Source organism: Arachis ipaensis, chromosome B3 (genome assembly GCF_059453495.1).
Source record: "Arachis ipaensis isolate K30076 ecotype BB chromosome B3, ASM5945349v1, whole genome shotgun sequence".
Classification (NCBI taxonomy): Eukaryota; Viridiplantae; Streptophyta; class Magnoliopsida; order Fabales; family Fabaceae; genus Arachis; species Arachis ipaensis.
This window is the reverse complement of record NC_142438.1, coordinates 135,371,370-135,389,726: the sequence shown is the minus strand read 5'-3', so window position 1 is coordinate 135,389,726 and position 18,357 is coordinate 135,371,370. Positions and strand designations below refer to the sequence as shown.

Genomic DNA, 18,357 nt, shown 5'->3' with positions numbered 1-18,357 from the left:
AGTTCTTTTTCACTCTGTGTTTTTCCATTTCGTATGCTTTCATTCTCTCTCTGTCTCTCATGTATGTTGCTCCTAATTAGTTTAACAGAATATTATGTTAATTTTAACTTTTTTATCATGATAAAAATTTAGTTATAAAATTTAATATGGTATAAAAATTTAATTAAAAAATATATAAAAATTTAATTAAAATTTCTATAGAAATCAACAGAATAATTAAAAAAAAAAGACGATACAAAAGAGGACGTGGACGGACTACATAAAGCCACATAATTCTCTGTTTCTAGTTTCTACCACTCCTAGTCTCCGAAATACAACCTCTGGCAGGAACATTAACATAGTTAGAATTTAACAATGGGGCCTTATAGTGTACAGATGTGGGTGTACAGATTTTTGTCTTTTTGTGGCTCAAAAGCGTGCCACTAAAAGTGTTGCTTAAAGAAAAAGTGTTACCCTTAATCGTTAACTTGGCTCTGATACCAATTTTGCAATCATTTTTACTATATGATACCATTTTTTTACTAGTCCTTGTATATTGTAATTTCATTTTTATAGTTTTCAATCTTGTTTTAGTTTATAATATTCTTTTTTGCATGGATTATTGTATATAAAATCTTTTATCTGTTTGTCTTTTATAATTTCTTAAATCCTCAAAAACTTCTTTTATTTCTACACTTTCTGTTGTTTCTAAATACCTTCTTAATTTTTCAACTTCATTTTCCATTTTTTCTTTCAACAGCTTTAATTCTTTTAAGTCATAATATGGTTTTCCAGGCATTTAAAAATTTTTTAAGTTTAATTCCAACTTGTTTATATTTATTCTTATTTCTATCCTTTTTATTATAAGGTCATCAATTTCGATCTGAAGGTTATTTAATTCCCTTTTATACTCTTTTATTTTACTTTTTAATTTTTCTGCCCTTTTTCTTTTTATTTTATTTTCTGGTTTTTCAATCTTTTTATGCTTCATTATTTATTTTAAAATTTCTGCAAACTCTATCATTGATTCATCACTATTTTCTAGAGATTTTATTAATTTTTCTAGCTCTTCAACTTCTCTTTTTAACTTGTCATAGATTATTTTTAGAGTTTCAAATGCTCTTTGATTTATTTCAGAAAACTGTAAATAATTCAAACGATTTTCTCTTTCAAAGAGCTCTTGTTTCTTGTCTTGATAAGTTACATATATTTCTTCTTTATTTATTGTCATAATTTAGTGTTTAGGGTTTCATTTAATTTTTCGACCTTTTTTGTTAATTCTTTTATTTCAGAATTTTCTTCTTTAATCTTCAACTTAGATAGACTTAAAGGGCTATTAATTTTAGATTCTCTTATTTGAAAATTCGATGAAACTAATTTTCCTGACGGTTCTTTTAATAATAGAACTGGGTTTTCAATAGCTTTATATTTTGGTATTTCTGTTTTTACAATTTTCTGAAATAATTCATCGACATAAATTCTTTCTCTGTTTTTAAATATTATACTATGATGGCTATTTGTTAAAGCATAATTTATTGCATATGTAATTGAAAATGGTTCATCATCTTGTTCCATTAGATTCTTTCTGTGAAATTTATAAGGCAGACTTATAGATCTTCCAAGATTTTCAGTTGATAAGGGTATAGCATATCCCAGATGGGCATTAAATTTAACATTTACGTTTGCCAAGTTTCCATGAACAATTCCAATTATTTGATCTATTGGGTCATCAGTAATTCTTTTGTCACAGATTGCTAAGCTTATTGGTGAATTAATTCCTTTCATATATGTAGATTTGATTAAGACTTGTATAGTACTAATATGAATCCATCCAATTTTAGATCTTTTTTGTTGATCCTTAATTTTCTTAATCTGTTTACTTAATTCTTCATCATTTATCAAAGCTATTTCAAGTTCTCCATTGGCGGATTTTATCTTTATAGGGGCTTCAAGTTGAATTTTTCCATAGTATATTATATTTTTTCTATTAAAAACTTCTTTTAAAAGGTTTTGTTTATTAAAATTTTCGTTTGATTTGAGATTTAATTCTGTTTTTAAAACAGCCTGTTTTTCATTATCTAATAAAGCAGTTAATCTATAATAATCAGATTCTTCTGTTAATTCTAAACTTTCTAAATAATTCATAATTGAAAGACTAGAATGAATATGTACCTTTCTGGAGAAAAACTTCCTTTATTTAATATATTTTACATAAGGTGTTTTTATCTCCAGAGGGGAGATTGTAAATACTAACTCCAGAGGGGAGTTTAGAACTATTTTTCCCTAATGGGAATTCTTCTTCAGACCATAGAATCGCCTCGGCAGCTTCCTCCTTGCTCTCCTAGCATTTGAGTACTCTTTGCATCCTGCTTTCTATTTTCTGATACCTCTACAATTGCCTAAGCAACCTATTTATAATGGTTGGGTCTGATGGACAATTCCCATCCTTACCCTTCTTATGACGTCATTGCTTACGTCATTGTTTATTATCTTGCACCAGCTACATTGTTGGTGCTCTATGACCTAAGCGCTTACGTCACTATGCAATAATGTTGAGAGATGCTTCAGATGTGCTGTCTTCCTCTTTCATTATGTGACCTTCAGATGCGTTGTCTTCTTCCTTTATCATGTGGGTTGATTCCGTTTTATTATTGCTTTCTTCAGATAACTCTGAAACGCATAGCTGGCACTTGTGGTCTTCTCTGTCTTTTATCAGATAGCAGAGATTCCTCTTTATCCCTTCAGGGAGCTTTTCTAAGAGTCCAGATAAGTTGTAGAATGCTGATTCAAATTCTACTAAGAGTCTCATCTCTCTTTCTTCAATTTCATTCCTTTTACTAGACACAAGCAAAGTATTTCTGCTTTTATAATTAATTCTTGTGTGAGATTCCCTTGTTATCTTTTGAGTTCTTTCGAAGACCCTTGCTAGTGTGCTGGCTAGCCTTCCTTCATGACTGTAGATTGTTAAATCTTGAACTTGATCAATTGGTTGAAAATTTCCTGGGAAGACGGACATGAATATTACTTGGTGTGCTGGAACCAAGCATTCTTCTTCTTCATTAAAAATAGGTTGACTGTTCGTAAATTTTAGGGATATATCCCTTGGATTTACGTTGTCAATCATATTTTTAAATCTCTTCACTGCATCAACGAATCCTGCAGGAAACTCACTAATAATTTTTAGATCATTAAAAATTAAAATTGTATCAATTAATCCATACTGGAAAAACTGATAGGTGTCCGATGGGGATGCATCTGGAAATATAACCAGCTTTGTTAGCTGTTCTTTGGCAATAGGATAATATCCCAAAATTGCTCTTTTTTCTTCAGTCCAGTTCAGGACTATATTAAGGGTTTCTCTGAGATTTGATCTACAGACCCTTTTCTTTTCTTTGATTTCAGCCCTTGTAGGAATGTTTCTTATTATCCCTGTTCTCTGGGTTTGAATTGGAGCTTTATCTGCTCTTTTTAGGGTTTGCTCTGGATGAAGAGCTTCATATTCCCTGAAAGATTCCTTTGCTTCTTCCAGTGTTAAAAACCCTCCTTTATGAATTATCCTTGATTGATGTGTAAATGGTGCTGCTTTTTCCCAGGCATCATATACTCCTTTCATGGGGCCATTATAAATTACATAATATTTTTTATCTTGGGTAGATTTTTTGATAATTTCAGCAATTGTTTTATTTTCTGGAATTTTTTCTTCACCTGATTTGTCCACCACGCTTAGCTGGCTGAGCTCTGATGGTTTTGGTTGTTGTGTTGATTTCATTGCTTCGATGCCCTTCTTGAGGGATTGGATCTGTGTCCTTATTTGCTGACAATGCTTGCATTTTTCGAGTTCTTGTTCGTATTTCTGAATTTCTTGATCTAATGCGTTGTAGACGAACTCCATTCTCTTGTTAATGTATCTGCAATAACATTTTTGTCACCCTTAATATATTCAATTTTTATTGGATATTGTAACAAAAATAATTGCCATCTTACCAATCGTCCATGATTATAATCAACTTTTAAATTATATCGTATGAAACCTGTTAGGTAGCTTGAATCTGTCCTTAATGTAAATTCTCTGGGTAGTAAATCAATTTTCCATTTCTTAAGAGATTTAATTGCTGCTAGAGTTTCCTTTTCATGAGTGGTATATCTCTGTTCTGTTGGAGTAAAAGTCCCTGAAATATACCTGCAAAGTAATTCCTTTGGGGAATTTTTAGAATCTAGTGATTCTTTTCCTTGCTCCAAACTTTTTATAGCTTTCTTAGCTTTTAGACATCCTGACCAGGTTATGTCTGAAGCATCTGTTTCTACTATTAAATAGTCATTTTCTTCTGGAATATAAAGTTCTGGAAGTTTTTCACATAATTCTTTAATCTTTTGAATTTGCATACTATCTTTTTCATCCCATTTCCATTCTTTTTAGTACTTATTTTTGGAAATAAGTTTTTAGTGTATTCTGTTATATTCTTTAAGAATCCTTGATCAGAAATATAATTTATACACCCTAAAAATCTTTGTAATTGTTTTCTATCTTCTATTTTATTTGGAAATAAATTTACCTTTTCTAGGACATTTGGCTGAAGTTTTAGCTTTCCTTGAGTGGATAGAATTAATCCAAGAAACTCTATTTCTTGTTTTGTTAATCTTGCTTTCTTTTTGCTAAGAACTAATCCTTTTTCTTTACATCTTTCTAAAACTATTAATAATTTTTGAAGATGATCTTCTCTATCCTGTTTTGTAAAAATTAGTATATCATCAATGTACACTAAAACAAATTCATTTAACTCTTTTAGATTTTCTTCCATAAATCTTTGATAAATACCTGGAGCTTGTTTTAATCCGAATGGCAATACATTCCATTCATAGAGCAACATACTTGTTGATTCTTTTGTTGGACAAGTAAAAGCAGTTAATTTCTTTGTTTCTTCGTCTAAACGAAGTTGCCAATATCCTGATTTTGCATCAAGAGATGAAAACCAAGTTGCTCCTTTGATTTTTTCTAAAATAGAATCTTTTCTTGGAAGTTTATGAGCATCACCAATAGTTGCTTCATTCATCTTCTTATAGTTAATAACCATTCTTCGTTTTCCCCTTTTAATTTCATTATTGTTTTCGACATAAAAGGCTGGAGCCGCATGAGGACTTTTACTTAATCTTATAATTCCTTTTTCCAAAAGATCTCTACATTCTAATGAAAACTCTTCTCTATCTCTTGCGGAATAAGGGATTTTATTTGGAACATTTATCTCTTTTGTCGGATCTTTTAATTTAATGCTTACTAATTCGTTATTTGTATTTTTAATATCTAAAGGATTTTCAGCACAAATTTCATCCAAAAGTTCTTCTATCTTTATTTCAAGATTATTTTTTGGGATATTTATTTGAAAGTATAAATTTAAATAATATGTCTCTAATATAGAAAATATTTTAAATTTTAAGATCTTATCTATAGTAGTAGTCGGTATTTTTATACGTTTTGATTTTTGATTTATTGAAGAATCGTGTGGAGCTTTTAAAACTATATATGTTAGTTCTTGAATGAATGGATGATATAGCTTTAAAAAGTTATTTCCTATGATAAAATCCATTCCAGAATCTAACATGTATATAGATGGAACAATGAACCTATAATTTTGAATAAAAATTTCAACCATCTCTGCTTTTTGGTTAATTTTATGTATTGATTTGTCAGCTATTCTAACTCTTAATGGTTTCTTTAATTTTTTCCAATCAAGTTTTATATTTGAACTAGCAAAGCATTGTGTTGCTCCAGAATCTATGAAAGCATTTATATATTTTTCTGTTATTTTTATAGTAATAAATGTAGCATTATTACTCAGTCTCTGAGTCTGTTTCCGAGACATATTCAAAAATATAGTCTAAGTTATCATCAGATTCTTCTAAAGGTTCCATAAAACAAGACTTAGCAATTTCTATTTGTTTAGTAAGATCCTTTTTATCCTTCTTTTTCGGACATTCATTTGCATAGTGTCCTTCTTCTTGACAATACCAACACTTACAATTTTCTTTTTTATTTGGGCAATAATCACTTTTTTGTCTCTTATTTTTATTGTTATTTCTTTTTCTAAAATACCTCTTTTTTCTCCAGTTTGGATAGTATTTTCTTTTTCTAAATTGATATTTTCTTTTTCTTTGAAAATTTTTATTAAGACCATATTTTTGAGGTATCTCTTCATTATCCTGACAGCAAATTCTAATTATATTTGCAAATCTTTTTTGAGTTGCTTCTTGCATACAACGTTCTTTTATTTCCTCTCTTATTGCAGAGGTTGCTCCACCAAAATTATTTTCAATTGTTCCTCTATTTATTTCTCTTATAAATCTTCCCATAATAAATTCATTAGCAGGATATGGAAGTTTTGTTATATACATACTAAGATAATGATTTTTATCTTCTTCTTTTAATTTATAATAATGTATTCTATATTCACATATATAAGACTCCACATTACATAGATCATATATGTGAATGTTAGCTAAATGGTTTTTTGCTTCTTGATATTCTTTATTATAGACTTCTTGTTTATAATATTTTTTCCAAAAAATTCTTTATATAGAATCATCATTATATATAATATCTTATCATAAGCTGTTATTTTTGTTGCTAATTCTTCTATTATTTGGTTTTCTATTGATGTCATATAATCTCTTATAGCTCATTTAGTATGAAACCCTATGTAATTCCAAATGTCTCTTCCAGATAATTCATTAAGTTTTGGATTAGTAAAGGCTTCTAATAAGAAGGAATTCAACCAGTTTTCGAAAATTTCTTTTTCATTCGTTTTACAGTCTAAATCGAGCATTCTTTCTCCTTCCATTTCCTGGATTTTAGGAACGTATTTTGATGATATTTTTGTATATTTTGAATCTTTATTTATAAACCCTTTTTTAAAAGCATAATTATCAAAACCTGTTTCCCATTTAAATTGAGATTGATTATCCTTAGATGTTCCAGCTTCATTTTTTACTTGTATTGGAATTGCTGGTTCTTCGTCACTTGAATAATCTAGGATGTGTTCTTCATTTTCTATATTTTCAGAATTTACTATTTCTTCTTCTATCTGAAATCCCTGTTCCATAATATTATTTTCTTGAGCCATTTTTAATTGTTTAAAAAGCATTGTAACTTCTTCTAATTTTTCTTCAATATTCATAATTTTAGTGGTGGTTTTACTTTTAAATCTGTTATGTTGATTATATTTTTAAATTTTTCTTCTTTTGGATTTTCTTTTTCCTTATTTCTTTGAAATTTTATGGATACTAGTATTTTTTCAAGCATATCTACTATAGAATTTAATTGTGGGTTAAAAGTATGATAAAGATGTGGGGAATCATTTCCATGATAACATTTCTTAGAAATTCCGTGTGAAAAATAAGTTTTTTCAGGTTTTTGAAGTCCTTCAATAAAGCTTATAGTAAAATAAAGATTTTGAGAAAAATTATTTTGTATTGATTTTAAGAATTCGGTGTCATTACAGTTAACATTAGTTAAAATCATTAATTTTTGATCTATTAATTTTGATAACTTAATTATTTCTTCTCTTAAATCTTCTAATTTACTTTTTTCCATTAGGTGACACTTTTCTTTGTGAAGAGCTACGGTTTTAAGTGAAAAGTGTGGCTTTAGAAAATGTGGTTTAAGTAAGCAAATCTTTAAATCTGTACAGATTTAGATCTGTACCATATAATTTTCTTTTAACAATATCAACTTTTCGTAAAACATCGCACACATATACAATATTTAAAATTATTTTATATAATATAACCTCTATAATTCAATAAACATATTATTTATAATTATATATTTATTATATTTAAATATACACAATTATTTTAACGCTAAAATAATTTTAAACTGTTTAGATTAATTTGTTACTATTTTTCAAATATTATTATTAAAACTAATATATATACAACACATTGGAATGAAATGATAGGCTTAAAGCATACATAATTCAATCGGTGCCTTAAAAAATTGACGCCTTATTCATATTTCTTGCAACTTATACAATGCTAGCTAACAGTTTAATTTAATGTAGATATAATGACCATGTATCATTTAATGGATCAAAATATACTTAAAAATCTTCATTTTAATATTTACAATGGAATTATTATTATGAAATATATAATCATTTAAATATTCATACTATCTATGAATCAATTCCTAATCTGATTTATCATTACTTATATAACTTGATATATAGTCACCAAAAAATATAACTTGATATATAATCATAGCGGCGTGGTAGTAAAAGAATATCACTAAACAAACACGATAGCCTAAAACATTCTTTTTATACTTAAATTTTATATGTATCTTATAGTAATCTTCGTTTTTTGTGTCTTTTTTTTTTTAAGTCAATACTTATATATTGCCCTAGAGTGTATATTTAACACCACCGTGGACCATAGTTATTATTGGTTTTCAATGCTTTAAGATTTAAATTGTGAAACTATTTTAATAAGTTAAATATTTATCTTTTGGTGATTATTTACATTTATTTTCCTTTATGAAACAGGAGTTTGAAACCATATGTTCCTACATCGAAACCAAAGAATCAACCTGAGAATATTAAACATATATTTCCTCTTGCAATTGCAAGCATGTAACAAGCTGCCTTAAAGTTTAACGAAGAATCCTTAATTATAAATATCGAAAGTTCACCACAGATGTATTAAATCAAAGCAACAAATTGTTTCATTTGATCTTGGTGGTGTAAGTAGTAGTATATGCAACAATAATACCGGCCACTAACAATAGTACGATGCACTTCACTTATTGTGTTCTTTTTATTTATTTATTTAGATGAACTAGAAGTCTCTAATTTTAGACACTACAACATCACAAACTTATATACACTACACGCTCACATGCACAACATTTAAAATGGGTAATGCTAGGTGACAAAAAAAACAGCCACAACTTACTTTATTTAGCATTAATTAATTATCACAATAATTAATGAATGTTAAATAAGACAAGTTATGACTGTTTTTGGCTTATTTTCTTTGGTTGCTAAACATTTTCGATTTAAAAATTCTCATCTACTATTTGGTCTCAGCTAAAATTTGAACCTAAGTACAACATATTAGACGGCACTTCTAAGATTTGCCATCAAAAACATACACCGCAGCATTATATACATACATAAATATACTTCTCTGCTCTATGCATCACTCACAAAAATAGAGAATTTATTTAGATAAGTAGGAAGACTCTATCTTAATAACATAAGAAAGTAAAAACATGTAAGTAATAATGCTAACTAACCTACGAAATCCAACAAGGAAATAATAATAATAATAATAACTCGAAAAATTAATATGGAGAAACAATTAAAGCAAAGGAAAAAGATTGATAAAAAAAACCCTAAACTATTTTGCTACATGGCTGAAATGGGAGATATGAACATACTAATACAACAACCAATCATGATAATCACATATATATAACTAATTAGAGAAGAATGGATAATTATTTAAATAGGAAAGAGTGGAGAAAATTTTTAAAATTAAAATCCATGAAAAACGTAGTCCAATCCGTCCCTTAATTTTTAAAACCCTAAATTGAAGAGAAGAGAAATCGTCGTTTTTAAGCCCCCTTCTTTGTCAGTTTTTCGATCCTTATGAGTACTCGATCTGATCAAGCTCCATGCATGCAGAAAGGAAGATGGATCAAGTTGCTAGTAGGAATAATTATTGAATCATGACACCATAATCAAGATTAAATTAGGGGAACACAATCTCCCTATTCAAGATTAAATATGTATCATGGCTAATTAAATCCTGGTGGATCAACTACTCCATGTTGCAAACTTACTTGAGCTGGCTATATATAGAGATCGAGATTCAGAGAGAGAGAGTTGGATTTTCCAAAAGAAGCGCAGATTCTCCATAGCCACCATATCGCCCAACTTGTTAATTTCTTATATATATAGTCACGCTAGCTAGGGTAAAGCTCAGGTTTTTTTTTTTTTTTTTTGGGACCTCAGATTTGGGTTCAATATATATATATATTGACAAGATAGTAAGAGAAAAAGGTAAGATTGCCTTTGGTTTGGATATTTTTTATTTTATTAAAAATTATAAAATTTTATTTTGAATTATTATTTTTATTTTTTTACAAAAGATAAAAAATAAATTTGCAAACTAAACTCATACAAGAGATTTAATTTAATTTTGAGTTCAAATAACCTTATACTATAAAAAAAATTTTAAATGTATCAAAAATATTAATATTTTAATAATTTTAATCGTAAATTTTAATTATTATATATTATATATATTTTTTATAATTAACATCAACACACTAAAAGATTGAATATTTTTGAAATATCTAAACTTCTTCCTCTACTCTATGGGATAGATGGATGAGACATATTCCTAGGTTGAATTTTATAATATGTATTATGCACGTTAAATTTATTATATTAGACTATTGAAGATAATAGATAGGCAATTTTTTTATCGTGGGTGAATTCACTAATTAATTATACATTATCGGTCATTAGTTTATTATATTGTTGTCGCAACGAGAATGACGCAACCCTGATGACTTTGGTTACAAGAAGTAAATACAAGAGAGCGTACTTGAAAGGTATATGTAGAGTCATGGTAAATAAATGGAAACAACCTTAAAACTTATTTCTTTACGTCTTAAAAGCTAGAGTCTTCGTATATTTGCTTTTAAGGTAAAACAACACACTACATTTTCTAACAAGTTATTCTTGCTTTTTATTTTTCTGCAAACATTGCGCATTTATAATATTTAGAATGAAGTAAAATATTGATTTTATGAGCATTTAATTAAGGAATTAATTATTTTTAAGTATAGATATTATGATTTTTTTTAAGAACGTGCACCAATGATCCGTTAGTTTTATATGATGCATGTAATTGATGTGTAGCTACAATTTTCATCATTACTCACATTGCATCGATCACCCACAGGCCACAATACACAAATTATAGGATTTGACTAAGAACAAAGGAATGAAAAAGAAAAGCTGACCCTTTTTTCCCCCACTTTTGCTTTAGTTTTTTTATCTTTTTGTACTTATTTATTGCTGAATAGAATTATTTAGACAATTGATAATTCACATTGTTCTTTAATTTATACCTTCATGAGTCTAGCTAACTACTAAAGGAATTCAAACTGGTTACGTTCAAATAATAAATCACATCATCTTTTAATCTCAATCATGGCTTCATATAATTACTACTTGAAAAAATCTAAGGAGCCAGCAACTTTATTAAATTTTATCCACTATGTATCCAGTAAAAGAAAAATAAATAATCCTACATCGTTCGATAAAATCTCACATCATTAAAAATATTATTGATGGCTATTTAATGGTTATAAATCATAAAAATTGCTGACCCTAACACTCCTCGTGACTCCTTTCTTTTTATTAATATTTTCCTTAAACAATTGTAAATGTCTAGAAAATTCTACTTAAAAAAAATAAAATTGGCTCTTATTTGATATACATCCCGAGTTCTTAATTGATTTTCGGTGTGATATATATATATATTTTTGCTAATAATTAAAGTGCATGCTGGTTGATTAACCTTGTTGCTTAAAAGGATTAATTATATTTTAGTAAATACTTTATTCATTAAAGGCTTTAGTGTGAACACAAATAATATTTTCAAATAAAAAGTGTTAAAGAAGTCAATAGTTAGAGTTGAAATAAATGAGAATTAGTTTATAGGGGCTGAAATAATAATGAAGAGATTGAATGAAATGAATGAATGTTTAACAAGGCAAAGAAGAAGAGTGTAGTGAATTGTAAGAGGTGTTGGTGGGGGTGAGATTCCAATTGGTCGGAAAATATGAAGTAATTGGAGGGTTACATACACAAATTGAGAATGGTGTTTACTGTTTGCAGGAATTGAGATAGATAGTGGAATGGAGTATTATCTCTATCTCACGCTTGAAACCGAAGCAAAGTAGGTTGATGAGTTGGCGCTTTCTGACCATGACCTAGCACGTGTGGCCCGTGTCACCTTCTCTAACCAACACCTGTCTTTTATTATTTATATCTCTTAAATCAAAAATGCAAATTGAGATAGTGGGGGCTTGATGACTTTTGGACTTTAGAGCAATTCAATTCTATTGTATTTGTGTATATATAAATAAGTAGGTGGTGCTGCTCTATCTCAAAGCTTCCCTTGTTTATGTGCATATTCTCATAATGGGAAGGCAACCATGCTGTGATAAAGTTGGGTTGAAGAAGGGGCCATGGACTGCAGAGGAAGACAAGAAGCTGATCAACTTCATCCTCACAAATGGCCAATGTTGCTGGAGAGCTGTCCCTAAACTTGCAGGTTCCCTTCTTATCATGTCCACCACATTTAATATTAATGTAGGAATTTGGATATGAATGAAATTGGAAAATGATTTTGATGCAGGCTTGTTAAGGTGTGGTAAAAGTTGTAGGCTTCGGTGGACAAATTACCTCAGGCCAGACTTGAAAAGAGGCCTTCTATCAGAATATGAGGAGAAAATGGTCATTGACCTCCATGCTCAATTAGGCAACAGGTGCTTCTTTCTATCTCCAATAGACCAAGTCTTTGTTTATGATTGCACTTCTTTAAAGTTGACTGCATACGTTAATGATTAATAATAAAGAAAGCAAAATTTTTATGATAAGCTGTAACTTTCAAGTGGCTTTAAAGCCATTATTCCTTTTCAATAATAAATAGTATTTTTGTTTGGTAGGTGGTCTAAGATTGCTTCACATCTGCCTGGAAGAACTGATAATGAGATCAAGAATCATTGGAACACCCACATCAAGAAAAAGCTCAAGAAATTAGGAATTGATCCTGTCACACACAAGCCACTCTCTAATAATACCACTCACCAAAATCAAATCAAACCAGAACAACCACCACTTCAAGAGCAAGAACAAGATCATCATGAACCTGAAATTAAGGAGGCAGAGAAGCCTGAGGCAGAGGATCAATTCATGACCCCACTGTTTGAATCCATGGACACAATAATGATGAATGGTTTCTGTACAGATGAAGTTCCAATTTTAGAACCTGATGAGATCCTTGCTCCATGTGCTGGTGATGCTTCTACTTCATCAATAGCAACAACCACTTCTTCTTCTTCATCATCTTCTTCTTCTTCTTCTTCTGATTCTTATTCAAATAATCCATCATCCAAGTTCCTTGAAGACCTTCTTCTCTCAGATTCTGAGTGGTCCAATGACAATAACAACAACAACTATAGCAGCATGGCCTTATGGGATGATGATGACTTCATTAGCAGTTTGGATATGCTTCTTAATGATGATTATTATGACAGTGACAGAAAACAGCAGCAGCAACCTTTTGATGCTTCACTGAATCAGTACCCAAGAATGATCATGGATTCATCAGAATCTTGGGCTTATGGCTTGTTTTGATTGCAATTTCCCATCCTCCTCTTCTTTTTCTATTTATTTCACTTGATCACAGCTTACGTATGTGCTTGTAAGTTGTTACAAAGAATAAACAGTGAAACCGAACCCCAAATAGTTTGTTTAGTAATTAGTATATACAATATATATTATCCACTTTCTTTTTCCCCAAAAAGAAGGGGAAAAGAAAATCTGTATATGATAGTGGAAACTTGTTGGTTTGTTGCTTCTTATGTTCAAGGCATATTTTTTATTTTCTCTATCTCTTTTGTCACACTTGAAATTTTGTACCTGCACACGAAATATTTAGTAACAAAAAAAAATCAATCATAACTTGTCTTATTTGGTATTTATTAATTGTTATGATAATTAATTAATGGTAAATAAGACAAATTCTAGCTGTTATTTTTGTCGACCTAGTATTAACCTTTGTAATTAGAATTCCATATTGTTTCTTACATAGCAAGTTCAATAAATATATGTTTTCATTCCATACTTCATATATTAAATGCTATTTAACTCTTGTTGCTACTAAATTACACTCGTGTTTCACTATGTTAGCAATAATGAAAGATTACCAATTTAATCATTTGAGATATTTCTAATCCAGGACTTAAACAGCTCAAAATTAATTAATTAAGTGGGTAAGAAAACAAAGGAAAAAGAAAAAATGAGATAGTTCCAAATTCCAATACCTAAAATTTTGATAAAAGTAAATAATGAAGTTATTTAAATGGAAGTCATCCAAAAAGTAGACGTCAGTGTATATTTATTGGATTTTGAAGCAAGCATCGGAAATCTGCGCACTAGATGCCATTCAATAACCTCTTAACCGATTTATCCAAATCGCATATATTTGAAAATTAATCAAATATATGCTCGGGAAGCTACTTATTAATTATATGATATGTAGAATTTATTATTCTTATCTTATAATACAATCTCCTCGTGGCCGGCGATCAATTATCTTTGTGAAATTAAACTAATGCGTAGTTGTACAATTTTTTATAACGTTGATGCTATACACTTTTATATCTAAAATTAATTAAGTTAGTATAAATCTAACAAAATAAATGTGCACATATATTATTATTATTTTTTTTATATTTTTTCAGTACACAAATTTTTTTTATTGACATCCCATAGATATAGCATAACAATTTTTATTCATAATATAAAAATTTTTGTGCATAATACACAAATTTTTGTTATCAATAATTTATTGGTTGGGTAAATCAATATTATAGTTATGTGGTATTTTAAAAATCTTTGTACTGTATATAAAAATTTTTTATGATGTGCATAAAAAATATTTGTATTGTACACTAAAATTTTTCTGTTATATATATTTTATTGGTTAGATGTTAATATTTTGAATATGTAGTTTTTTAAAAAATTGTTGTACATTAAAATTTCTGTTATGTGTATTAAATTTTTTGTGCTTTCACTACAACAAAATCTAATTCACATAAAATTGTCTTCGCTACTACCCCTAATTTTACATACCAACGGTTTAATATTAATATTATTGTTCGTATTTTGTTAGTTAAGTATTAATATTTTAGACATGTAATTTTTTAAATTTTTTTGTGATGTATATAAAAAGTTTTATGTACTGTGAATCAAAATTTATATGTTCTAAGTTTTTTAATACATATTAAAAAAAAGATGAAGAAGATGACAATAATAATGATAATAATAATGATGGATGATAAAAAAAATTAAATAAAAAAAGAAGATAACGGCGTTAAAAAAGAACAAAAAAAATGACGACCATGATAATAACGGCGTTGAATAAAATACGTTACGACTTAGTTAAATGTTTGATTTAAAAAATTTTGGACGCCTAGTGTTATCGTTATTATAAATATTTTCCAGCAGCAAAAAAGCAAACAAAGGGTTCATCAAAGTGCGGCTAGCCTCAAACAGCATCACAATAAAGCATCTTATTTCTATGACCTACAAAATCTATATTTTAATTCTGGTATAATTTGTTTTGCTCATTGCATTAATAAACTCTAATTAAAATTGATATAGTCAAATACATTTATAATGTTCTCTTCCATATAATTAACAAACTTGATGCAGCTTTTATATTAGTATCAGAATAAATAATAATGCATTATTGTGATAACAAACCTCAAGAGAATGACTTTCTTATGTAAAATTTACATGCTTTTTTTTTAATGTAAATATATATTGATTAAGAAAGTGAGACAAGCTAAGACATATGACTAAAGATGATCAATAACCAAAAATTTGTTATCATGAATAGAAATTCACGTGAAAATCCACATTGATATGCGGTTTATCAAATCGATCAGAATTAAAAATGGGAGTGCGCTACTTTATTTCTCTCCTATTTGAAACATTTTTGGCTGGAGAAATTTATTAATTTTTACAAAACTTATTTTTTTCGAGTAGCCAAAAAGTGTTGATCCTTTAAACTTTTTTTTTTTAAATTATGTTACGGGATTTATTTTAATCTTTATTTATATAAGATTTATGGTTAGGAGTTACTTTTTTCACATAGCACAGCCAAAATTATTTTGATCATCAAAAAAGGAAGAAATGAAAGATCAATTAGAAAACAGAGTAGAAGTAGATAATACAACAAGAAAGTCATTTTCCAAAAGGAAAAAGAAAAGAAAGTCCTTAACAAACAGGGTTGCTACACAATATCCATGATAACTTTAACAAGATTGCACTTGAATTCTAAAGCTTATTTTTAACAAAATTATAAGTTCATTATTTATGATAATTTCAAATTAAATTTGAGAATTCGCGATGAATACTTGATATAATTTCTTAGCTTGGGAATGAGTAGAAAGGGTGCCTTATCTTAAAAGTTAAAACCGTAAATTACGAGTAACATTGAAAGGGTCCATATATACATAAGATTCGACTAGATATATATTAAAATCAGTCACTAAAATCAGCCACCAATATAAAATATATATTAGAATATAAATATAAATATAAATTAAAAATAAATTAAACTATATATATACAAATATATTAATAATTAATTTTAGTGATTGATTTTAGTGTACAAGTAATATTATTGTATAAAATTATACTATACATCATGTGTTATCTAAGTATATATATATATCACTATTATTAATGTACTCAATTCCATTTTTTATTTGTTTATTTACTTTCTCTAGTAATTTTGCTATACTACTAAGTGTAAGTCTTCTGTACTCACATTACTTGAAAATATCTTTATACAAAAATAATAATTAAAATATAAATATATATTAGATTAAATAATTTAATTAAACTTATCAAACTATCACAATTTTAGTTATATTTTTATATAAATATATTTTTATTTGAATATATATATATAGTCACTTTCTACCTAATTATAATATATACTTCTGATTTTTTTTATTACTTTATATATACTTTTCACTAATTAAAACACATTATGGTCTGTGTACATATATTATGGTAGTAATTATATTAAGTGGTAATTAAATACATATATAGACAAACATTTGGTAAATGGTCCTTTTAGCTGCTGTATATATTACCTCTACTTAATATATGAATGTATATGCTTGTCTAAGTTTGTATGATGACAGCAAGCATATACTTGTGCTGCAAGCCAAAGTTATTTTTTTAGAACAATATTAGATGATGAACAAAATTTATTATTTTAATTTTAATTTTTATATATGATACTTAAATATTTTACTAAATACAATAATAACAGCACAGTAGATTATGAATGATAAATGTTTTGAGAGATTTTATTATTTAAGATAAGTGTCTTTAATTTGAAGAAAAATAAATAGATATTAAGCCAAAAGTTGTCTCCAAATTCTGAAATAAGGATATTTTATTTGGACCTCTATTTTTTAGTAAACTTTTAATTTGCAAGATTCGGCATGAAAAATTGGATTGTGAATAAGTTGGATTGAAAAATGTGATAATCAAGAAACAACCTAACCAAATAAAATAAATGTAACCTGTACATTTGACTTGAGGAAGCAGATATGAACTTAACTACTTGAGATGATTAAGGCTCTGCTGAAAACAATGAAGGACAAAACAATATGAAAGGGATCATAAGATCTAAGTGGGAGAGAAAGATTCCATGTATGCACATACATTATGAGGGCATTGTCCGTACATACACCAAGTCAATGTATGTACATCGCTCTTAAATTAGTCAAACCTTTTCCCTTTCATCTCCACGTTTTTGAGACTTAGACAAATTAATATTTGATTAATTATCTAATGAAAATAAACCTACACAAAACTATTACTATTATTTAACTTCCACGCTATAAATAAAAAATGAAAACTATATGACTTGCTAATCAAATATATTTGTGTTTTGTATGTCTTCTTTAGATATATATGAGTTTTCAATTAAATAATAAACTGTTTTTAATGACATAAAAATATAATAATAAGATTAGATATTTGTATAGTATAATAAAATATTTTATTTCAAATAACATCAAATACAAGTTAAATTCTTAAATAATATTAATTATTACAGCATCGATCCCATTGTTCTGAAATTGAAAAGTAATATTCTTGTTCTTATCTTGTTAATTTAATTAATAGATGTTGAAAAAGTTAAATATCAATATGTAGTACAAAATAACAGTAATAAATTAAAGATTTAAAAGTCTTTATGGAAAAGCGAAGGCTACGAATGTTGTGTGGATTTGATCCCTTTATTAGCAATTGAATTGGCGGCAGGTGTGTATTGATGATCTGAGTGGATTATTTATTAATCAACAAAATATAAGTTTTTGCTCCATCGATTGAAGCCGCTTCATTCTTCATTTCTAGCAATAAGTTTCATCATCACAGCTAGATATATAGCATGCAAGCACTTCAATTAATCCGCAAAGGAGCTTCAAAACGCGTATGAATTGGTTTTGTTTTTTGTGTTAGGCAATATAATGTTAAGAGATAATTGTGG

General features: G+C 28.0%; 1 protein-coding gene across 1 annotated transcript; it reads left to right on the top strand.

Annotated features, from left to right (window-relative positions):
* The first annotated feature begins 12,060 nt into the window (after window positions 1-12,060).
* On the top strand, window positions 12,061-13,666 carry LOC107631253 (uncharacterized). The gene is made up of 3 exons (XM_016334637.3): window positions 12,061-12,327; window positions 12,412-12,541; window positions 12,722-13,666. Exons 1-3 carry the CDS (start codon window positions 12,195-12,197, stop codon window positions 13,410-13,412), a joined length of 954 nt encoding a protein of 317 aa, XP_016190123.1. The 5' UTR covers window positions 12,061-12,194; the 3' UTR covers window positions 13,413-13,666.
* The last annotated feature ends 4,691 nt before the right edge of the window (window positions 13,667-18,357 follow it).

Coding starts and splice junctions, on each gene's coding strand:
- LOC107631253 (XM_016334637.3), top strand. CDS start 12,195: ATGGGAAGGCAACCATGCTGTGATAAAGTTGGGTTGAAGAAGGGGCCA. Junction 12,328..12,411: donor AGCTGTCCCTAAACTTGCAG/GTTCCCTTCTTA, acceptor ATTTTGATGCAG/GCTTGTTAAGGTGTGGTAAA. Junction 12,542..12,721: donor CATGCTCAATTAGGCAACAG/GTGCTTCTTTCT, acceptor TTTGTTTGGTAG/GTGGTCTAAGATTGCTTCAC.